A 10,105-nucleotide genomic window follows, 5' to 3' on the forward strand; every position below is an offset into this window, starting at 1 on the left:
AACCTTTTCCTAATATCCAACCTAAACCTCCCCTGGCATATCTTCCTGCCATTCCCTCGAGTTCTGTCACTGGTCACCAGGGTGAAGAGGTCAGCGCCTACTCCTCCGCTTCCCCTTGTGAGGAAGTTGTATACTGCAATGAGGTCTCCCCTCACTCTTCTCCAAGCTGAACAGACCTAGTGACTTCAGCCACTCCTCGTACGGCTTCCCCTCTAGACCCTTCACCATCTTTGTGGCTCTCTTCTGGCCACTCTCTAGTATCTTCATATCCTTTTTATACTGTGGTGCCCAAAACTGCATGCAGTACTCAAGGTGAGGCCGCACCCGTGCGGAGTAGAGTGGGACAATCACCTCCCTCGACCGGCTAGCAATACTATGCTTGATGCACCCCAGGACATGGTTGGCCCTCTTGGCTGCCAGGGCACACTGTTGGCTCATGTTCAACTTGCTGTTGACCAGAACCCCCAGATCCCTTTCCACAGGGCTGCTCTCCAGCCTCTCGTTCCCCAGTCTGTATGTACATCTAGGGTTGCCATGTCCCAGGTGCAAAATCCGGCGCTTTCCCTTGTTAAACTTCATGCAGTTGGTGATCGCCCACCTTTCTAATTTATCTAGGTCTTTCTGCAGGGTCTCTTTGCCCTCGGGGGTGTCAACAGCTCCTCCCAATTTTGTGTCATCAGCGAATTTGGAAAGTAGTCCTTTAAGTCCTGCGTCCAAATCATTAATGAAGATATTGAAGAGCACTGGCCCCAAGATGGATCCTTGAGGAACCCCACTAGCGACTGGTTGCCAGCCTGATGTAGCCCCATTTACTATAACTCTTTGAGCCCTACCCATCAGCCAATTGTTCACCCATTGCATTATGTGTTTATCTAGCTGTATGCTGGACATTTTGCCCAGGAGGATACTGTGAGAGACAGTATCGAAAGCTTTACTGAAATCCAAAAAGATTACATCGACTGGCTTCCCTTGGTCAACTAGGTGGGTAACCTTGTCATAGAAAGAAATCAAGTTTGTCAAACAGGACTTTCCCCTCATGAGCCCGTGCTGGCTGGGACCAATGACTGCATTGTCTTTTAGGTGTGTTTCAATAACTCCCAGAATAATTTTCTCCATAATTTTGCCAGGCACCGAGGTGAGACTAACAGGCCTGTAGTTACCGGGGTCATCCCTGTTGCCCTTCTTGAAGAGTGAGACAATGTTTGCCAATTTCCAGTCAACTGGGACCTCTCCAGATTCCCAAGAGCGTTGAAAAATCATTGAGAGAGGTCTCGCTATGACATCAGCCAGTTCTTTAAGTACCCTTGGATGAATCCCGTCGGGCCCCATTGACTTTTAGGGATCCAGCTGGAGCAGCAAATCCCGCACAAGTTCAGGGTTGATTGGGAGTGTATCATTCTCACAATCATGGATCTTGGGCACAGGGCTCTGGGGGCCCCAGCACCCATCATCAGTGCTGAAAACTGAGGTGAAGAAAGCATTAAACGTCTCTGCTTTATCTATGTCCCTGTACGTGAGGTGACCATGCTCGTTGAGTAACGGGCCAATGTTATTTCTAGCCTGCCTTTTGCTACCAATATATTTAAAAAAGCTCTTTTTATTTTGCTGGCCAGCTTCAACTCTAATTGAGCTTTGGCCGCACGAATTTCCTCCCTACAGTGGCAAACAGCATCTCTGTAATCCTCCCATGTCGCCTGACCCTGCTTCCAGCAGTTGTACACTTTCTTTTTTTGCCATAGTTCAAGAAGAAGATCCCTGCTCAGCCATGAGGAGAAGGAACACGCCTCCACACAATCCAATGTGAATCAAAGTGAAGACGCTTTATTAAGCATAAGCTGTCCCTTTTATACATTTTGTACTTTCCCTGGCTGTAAGCATGTGCATTGCTATTGGTTAATATTACGAAACATACTCTTCTTTGATGTGTTGATTGGTCACTGCTCTGCCACTGGTCCTTTCTTAATTGGCTCCACCAGTTCTTGTTTCTTCTCCTCCGTGTTCAGCTCTCACCGGCTACTCCCTCAATTCTTGTTTGCTCAGCTGCTGTTTTTCCTCATCTCTTCTCTCCAAGGTCGGCTTGTTGAAACTAGCTACATGAATCTTGTCATGCAGCTAGGCCCTCACTCCATACTCTCATACTTCTGGCTCATTACATGACCATTCTGCTCCAAAAACCCCTCTACACAGCCAGGCCGGCCTTCTGCCTCATCTGCTTGACTTCTGACATTTTGGAATTGCTTGTTCCTGTGCTCTTAGGAGGTGGTACTTAAAAAGTGACCAGCACTGATGGACCCCAGCCCCTTCAAAAGCTTTTTCCCAGGGAACCTTATTAAGTAGTTCCCTGAGCAGCCTGAAGTCTGCTCTCCTCATATCCAGAGTAGAGGTCTTGCTGGCAGTCTTCCTCCTGTTACCATAAATTTTAAACTTGACGGCTTCGTGGTCTCTATGGCCAAGGCAGCCACCAATCCCCACTTCACCCACAAGACCCTATCTGTTAACAAGCAACAGATCGAGGAAGGCCCCTTTCCTGGTCTGTTCCCTTAGCACCTGAACCAAGAAGTTATTGTCCAGATGGTTTAGAAATCTTCTGGACCTGTTTTTACCAGCTGTGTGGGATTCCCAAATAACATCTGGAAATTGAAGTCCCCCATAAGGACAAGGGCAGATGACTTAGATGCATCCCTTAGTTCCTTAAAGAATAACTCATCTGCATCATCATCCTGGCTGGGTGGCCTATAGTAGACTCCCACAACAACATCCGCTTTATTTGTCTGTCCTTTAATCCTTACCCAGAGGCTCTCAACTGTGCCATTGCTGACTGTAAGCTCCATACATTCCAGCCCCTCCACTACATACCGTGCCACCCCCCCCGCCTCTCCTGCCCTGCCTATCCCTCCTGAAGAGTCTGTAACCATCCATCATGGCACATCAGTCACAGGACTCGTTCCATCAGGTTTCGCTTATGCCAATAATATCGTATCCCTGGGATCGGGCCAGTGTTTCTAGCTCCTCTTGCTTGTTCCTCATACTGCGTGCATCTGTGTAGAAACACTTCAAATGCTGTTTGTTGTGCCCATCATCTCTTGGAGCAGTTTGAAGAATTTCACTAGCACTCAGCTCTTTGAACTGTGTAGTGCTATCCCATGTCTTGTCACTGACTGGCCTGGTGTTGCCCCATTCCCCCTTCCAATCTAGTTTAAAGCCCTGTCAATCATCCCTGCTAGCTCCTGAGCAAATACCCCTTTCCCTTTCTGGGAAAGGTGCATCCCCTCAGAAGTCTGTAGACCTGGTGACGAATAGACCATCCCATGATTGAAAAACCCAAAGTTCCGCCGATAACACCAACCTCGGAGCCACATGTTGATCATCTGGGTCTGCCTAAACCATTCAATATTCTTCCCTCCTACTGGGAGGATCGAGGAAAACACTACCTGAGCACCCAATCCTTCAGTCACCCGCCCCAAAGCTCTGAAGTCTCTTTTGATTGCCTTAGGACTTCTCTTTGTTACCTCCTCACTGCCGACATGGAGAACCAATAGCGGATAATAGTCCAAGGAGTTCACCAGACTAGGGAGTTTTCTAGTGCCATCTCTTACCTGGGCCCCAGGGAGGCAGCAGACTTCCCTGTGGGTTGGGTCCGGTCAGCATATGGGGCCCTCTCTTCCCCTCAGAAGGGAGTCACCTATGACAAGTACCCTTCTTTTTTTCTTAGCATGAGGGGTTGTGATGCAGAAGGTAGGCTGCCTAGATGACCCCTCCACCCCAGAAGGACCTACATCCACATCATCAGTTGTCTGTCCAACCAATTCCAGGGCCTTTTATCTGTTGTGTAAGGGCACCTGGGAAGGTGAGGCAGGCTGAGAGCAGATCCCTCCATTCCAATGCTCTAGTCATTGGAGCCATCCCACCATGTCTCCGTGATGCCAGTAAGGTCATAGCCTTGCAGGCACGCGCCTGTCTCTAGCTCCTCTTGTTTGTTCCCCATGCTCTGTGCGTTTGCATAGAGGCATTTTAGTTGGGCCCCCGATGAATCACAGAATCATCTTGGTTGGAAAGGACCTTTAAGATCATCAAGTCCAACCATTAACCTAATGCTACCAAGTCAATCACTAAACAATATCCCTACACAGTATCCCTAAGCACCACATCTACTCATCTTTTAAATACCTCCAGGGATGGTGACTCAACCACTTCCCTGGGCAGCCTGTTCCACTGCTTGATAACTCCTTCCATGAAGAAATTTTTCCTAATATCCAATCTAAACCTTCCCTGGTGCAACTTGAGGCCATTTCCTCTCGTCCTATCGCTTGTTACCTGGGAGAAGAGACTAGCATCCTCCTCGCTACAACCTCCTTTCAGGTACTTGTAGAGAGCAATAAGATCTCCCCTGAGCCTCCTTTTCTCCAGGCTAAACAACCCCAGTTCCCTCAGCCTCTCCTCATAAGACTTGTTGTCCAGACCCTTCACCAGCTTCGTTGCCCTTCTTTGGACTCTCTCCAGCACTTCAATGTCTTTCTCGTAGTGAGGGGCCCAAAAGTGAACATAGTATTCAAGGTGTGGCCTCACCAGTGCTGAGTACAGGGGGACAATCACTTCCCTAGTCCTGCTGACCACAATATTTCTGATACAAGCCAGGATGCTGTTGGCCTTCTTGGCCACCTGGGCATACTGCTGGCTCGTGTTCAGCCGGCCATCGATCAACGCCCCAAAGTCCTTTTCCACCAGGCAGCTTTCCAGCCACTCTTCCCCAAGCCTGTAGTGTTGCATGGGGTTGTTGTGAACCAAGTGCAGGACCCAGCACTTAGCCTTGTTGAACCTCATACAGTTGGCCTCAGCCCATCGATCCAGCCTGTCCAGATCCCTCTGCAGGGCCTTCCTACCCTCAAGCAGATCAACACTCCCGCCCAACTTGGTGTCATCTGTGAACTTACTGAGGGTGCACTCGATCCCCTCGTCCAGATCGTTGATAAAGATATTAAAGAGAACTGGCCCCAATCCTGAGCCCTGGGGAACACCACTTGTGACCGGCCGCCAACTGGATTTAACTCCGTTCACCACAACTCTTTGGGCCAGGCCATCCAGCCAGTTTTTTACCCACCGAAGTGTACGCCCATCCAAGCCATGAGCAGCCAGTTTCTCCAGGAGAATGCTGTGGGAGACTATGTCAAAGGCTTTACTAAAGTTCAGGTAGACAACATCCACAGCCTTTCCTTCATCCAGCATGCGGGTCATCTTGTCATAGAAGGAGATCAGGTTAGTCAAGCAGGACCTGCCTTTCATAAACCCATGTTGACTGTGCCTGATCGCCTGGTTCTCCTGTATGTGCCTGTCCTGGTTTCACTGGGGTTTGGTTTCAGTTTGTGGCCAGCCATGGTGATCAAGGCCCTTAGCAGTTAAACCCAGGGTAGCTGACCCTGGCTGGCCTACAGGTCTATTCTATATCATTAACATCAAGTTCACTATAAAAGGGAGGGCTTGTGGGGAAGAGGTGGGGCTCTTCCTGCTCTTCTTGACTCTCTTCCCTTCTCCCTCATTTCCAATGATTGTGATTCCTGGAGCGACTTGCCAGTGCTCTGTGGATACGTATAGTTTTGTCTCTTTTGTGTCATCATTTATATTGATTTCTTTATTTCATTAAATCTGGTTAACTTCAACCTACAATTCTCACTCCTTTTCCTAATTCCCTTCCTCATTTGGGAAAGGGACATTGGGTGAGAGAAAAACTGTTTATTGTTTAGCCCTGGGTGCAGACAAAATGAGGACAGTGCTCCATGATAGCACTCAAGATGATCTGCTCCATAATCTTCCCTGGCACCGAGGTCAGGCTGACAGGCCTGTAGTTCCCCAGATCCTCCTTCCAGCCTTTCTTGTAGATGGGTGTCACGTTCTCTAATTTCCAGTCACCTGGGACCTCCCTGGTTAGCCAGGACTGCTGATAAATGATGGTAAGGGGCTTGGTGAGCACTTCCGCCAGCTCTCTTAGTACCCTTGGGTGGATCCCCTCCAGGCCCATAGACTTGTGTGTGTCTAAGTGGTATATCAGGTCTCTACCCATTTCCCCTTGGATTATGGGGGCTTCACTCTGCTCCCCGTCCCTCTCCTCCAGCTCATGTGGCTGGGTACCCAGAGAACGACTCATCTTACTACTAAAGACTGAGGCAAAGAAGGCATTAAGCACCTCAGCCTTTTCCTTATCCTTTGTCACCATGTTTCCTCCCGCATCCAGTAAAGGATGGAGATTCTCTTTGGCCCTCCTCTTGTGGCTAATGTATTTGTAGAAACATTTTTTATTGTCTTTTATGGCAGTAGCCAGATTAAGTTCTAGCTGGGCTTTGGCCCTTCTAATTTTTTCCCTGCATAGACTCACAACATCCTTGTAGTCCTCCTGAGCGGCCTGCCTCTTCTTCCAAAGCTCATAAACTCTCCTTTTTTTTTCCCAAGTTCCAGCCAAAGCTCTCTGTTCAGCCAGGCTGGTCTTTTTCTCCACTGGCTTGTCTTCCGGCACATGGGGACGGCCTGCTCCTGCGCCTTTAAGATTTCATTATTGAAGAGTGTCCAGCCTTCCTGGACCCCTTTGCCCTTCAGGACTGCCTCCCAAGGGATTCTGTCAACCAGGCTCCTAAACAGGCCAAAGTCTGCCCTCCGGAAGTCCAAGGTAGCAGTTCTGCTGACCCCCTTCCTTATTTCTCCAAGAGTCACAAACTCTATCATTTCATGATCACTATGCCCAAGATGGCCTCCAACCATCACATCACCCACAAGTCCTTCCCTGTTCGCAAACAAGAGGTCCAGCGGGGCACCTTCCCTAGTTGGCTCACTCACTAGCTGTGTCAGGAAGTTTTCTTCAACACACTCCAGGAACCTCCGAGACTGTTTCCTCTCCGCTGTATTGTATTTCCAGCAGATATCCAGTAAGTTCAAGTCCCCCACGAGAACAAGGGCAACTGATCATGCACCTTCTCCCAGCTGCTTATAGAATATTTCATCTACCTCTTCATCCTGGTTGGGTGGTCTAAAGCAGACTCCCACCATGGTATCTGCATTGTTGGCCTTCCCCCTGATCCTTGCCCGTAGACACTCGACCCTATTGTCAACATCCTCAAGCTCTAGACAGTCAAAACACTGCCTAACATACAGGGCCACTCCACCGCCTCTTCTACCTTGCCTATTCCTTCTGAAGAGTTTATAACCATCCATTGCAGCACTCCAGTTGTGCGCGTCATCCCACCATGTTTCTGTGACAGCAACTAGGTCATAGTTTTCCTGCTGCACAAGGGCTTCCAGCTCCTCCTGTTTGTTGCCCATGCTGCGTGCATTGCTGTAGATGCACTTCAGGTGGGCTATTGATCCTGCCTCCTTTTTTGGGGGAGAAGCCCTAATTCCTTTATGTCCATTCTGGGGCACTTCTGTGATTTCTAAATCATCACTAACCCTTGCGTTCCTGTTGCCGCATGGCTCTCCATCCCCTGCCACCACTGAGATGGCAGACCAAAGGACCTTGCTAGGACACTGTCCCTCAAACACTGGTGTGCCGCACCCAGGCTTGTCTCTAGCAAGCCTGGTTTTATCCCAGCTGCCTTACTGGCTGAAATTCCTTTCCGCTGCTCTTCCAGCGCTCTCCTGCTGACCTGCCATCCTTCTCCAGTCTCTGGGCACCTGTTGCTGGCCATGGCATCAGACTGGCTGAATTGGGGTGGACTGAGGTTCCCCTCCCCTGGCAACTTTAGTTTAAAGCCCTCTTCACTAGCTTGGCAAGCCTATGACCCAAGATGCTCTTCCCCTTCTCTGACAGGTGGACCCCGTCAGCTGCCAGTAGACCAGGTTTCTCAAAGTGAGTCCTGTAGTCTAAGTAGCCAAACTCCTGGCTATGGCACCAGTCCTGTAGCCATGTGTTGATTTGCCTGATTTGACTGTCCCTTTTAATCCCCTTCCCTTTGACCAGGAGGACTGATGAGAAAACTACCTGAGCCCCAGAGTCCTTTACAGCTGCTCCCAGGCTCTGTAGTCCTCCTTGATATGCCTCGGACTGCTCTTGGCTGTATCACTGGTGCCCATGTGAAACAGCAGCAGCAGGTAATAGTCTGTGGGCTCTACTAGGCTCGGTAGTCTCTCTGTGACATCCCTGATGCGAGCCCCTGGTAAGGAGCACACCTCTCTAGAGAGTGCATCAGGTTGGCAGATGGGTGCCTCTGTGCCTCTCAGTAGAGAGTCGCCTACCACTATCACCCATCACTTTTTTTTGGTAGCGCTGGTCTTTATACGGGGGGCACACTGGGCTGCCTTACTGAGCTCCAGCGTCTCTCCTGATGTGACAGGTCTTTCCTCCTCAGACTGCAGAGGACTGAAGTGGTTCTGCAGGGGCACCTCAGGCTTCAGGGGATGTCTCTTCCTCCTGCTAGTCCTTGCCTTTGCAACATTCCATTCTTCTGCAATTTTATCCCCTCTCCTTCTGTGTGTGCTGCTGGGGGTGTTTTCAGCTGTTTGGCCATGGACTGCGGGGCTACTGCAGTCTGCACTTGGACCCCGTTGTCCAACTCCTTCTCAGCCTCCCTGATGTCATGCAGCCTCCTCACTGCCTCCTGCAGCTCAGCCACCTTCTGCAGGAGGTCCTCCACCTGGGCACACCTATTGCATTCCTCACTGCAGCCCCTGCCCTTCTTAGCACAGGTGTTTGCAGCAGACTGTGGAAAAAGGGACTGTATCACAGGAGAAGCCATGTGGGAGGGATCACTGGGGCAAGATGGCTGAGGAAGTGGGTGAGAAGAGGGTAAGCTCTTGTTCACTGCAGGAGCTTAGTTTAGCACAGTTGAAGGCTCTTGGATGTAGGTGGCTGGCCCAGAAGTGAGGGCTCTCAGGTGAGTTTTCCTTTGTGTGTATATATAAAATAGGTCATGCAGTGCATCTAATGTAGCCCATAGATGAGGTAGAGAATGCTGAAATGCAACAGATTGTTGTTTAGTTTTTTCTTTCTCTGAATACATCTTGTTTTCTCATTTCAGTTACAAAAAAATGGCCTTCGGAAAAATGGCATTTTGAAAAATGGCCTCATCTGTGATTTTAAATTTAGCCCCTGGAAAAACAGCACTTTCAAACCTGCTCTGGAGAATGAGGATTCTGAGACGAGCAGCAGTGATACATCAGATGATGATGATGTGTGAAGATTTCTGTAATATCTGTAGAAGCTTGTCTTGTTCTCATGAGAATTTGTGGATGTATTGTCCAAAAAAAATTTCTAATTTATTTAGTAACATACCCCATTAGAGGAAGAATGATGGGACTTCTTTCTGAAGAAAGCAAGGAATGTTGTGTTGAACATTACTATAATTTATTTGCAAGCAAATGTTGTAGAATGAGGACTTGGGTTTGACCCAGCATTGACTTTCTTCATCATTGCAGCATTTCTGACTAGCAATGTGACAATGTAACAAATCAAACTTTCTCATTTAATAATAAAAACAAAAAGAATTGTGTAATGTCTTGCAAAGCTTCTGTCTTAATATGTCCAAGTCTATTAGGAAAAAAAGGGCAGCTTGACACAGTTTTTCTTGCCAAGTCATTTCTTTCTTACAGTGGAAATCCTTGAGTCCACTTTGTATGCTAAAAGGGCAATGTAGCATGTTGGCTAAAATGAGCAAAGTGCACTAAAACTCTCTTCCTTAATTGAGCTGTTGTACTGTTCTGCTTCTTCCACACATAACTGTTCTTTAGCCATTTGTAGTGTAGTCATTGTTATTAATGGCAAAAAAGCCCTAATGTTTTGGTTCCAAATTTCTAGAATTAACCTTTAAATTGAAAGCTTTATGTGGAGTATTGCAAGACCCAGTATTCTCACAGTGAACACATTTCTTGTGGGAAAATAAGCACTTTGATTTTACTATTCACGTGCAGAAAAAAATAATTACACTGACTGGATTTGTCCACTACATGGAAAATAAACTGATTTACAGAGTATTGTCTCAGTGCATAGCATCAAGAGTATTGTTTTAAAATCTAGTAAGTTTTGTTTGCATTTATATCAAATGTACTCTGGCAGTAGTGACTGCATTTCAGAATGAGTCAAAAATATTTTTATCACCAGATCTTGCTTTTATAGCAGCAGAAGTAT

The 10,105-nt window shown here is 48.0% G+C and overlaps 1 protein-coding gene across 13 annotated transcripts in view; it reads left to right on the forward strand.

Annotated features, from left to right (window-relative positions):
• The window catches only part of LOC137675752 (vasculin-like), a 92,443-nt gene extending 82,541 nt beyond the window's left edge, over positions 1 to 9,902 (forward strand). For all 13 annotated transcript variants that reach the window (XM_068421956.1, XM_068421960.1, XM_068421954.1 and 10 more), the window contains one exon: positions 9,000 to 9,902. In XM_068421956.1, the coding sequence (XP_068278057.1) occupies positions 9,000 to 9,158 (159 nt within the window). In that variant the 3' untranslated portion in view covers positions 9,159 to 9,902. The remainder of the gene's footprint in view (positions 1 to 8,999) is intronic.
• Positions 9,903 to 10,105: the final 203 nt, after the last annotated feature.

This window comes from Nyctibius grandis, chromosome W (genome assembly GCF_013368605.1).
Source record: "Nyctibius grandis isolate bNycGra1 chromosome W, bNycGra1.pri, whole genome shotgun sequence".
Lineage (NCBI taxonomy): Eukaryota > Metazoa > Chordata > Aves > Nyctibiiformes > Nyctibiidae > Nyctibius > Nyctibius grandis.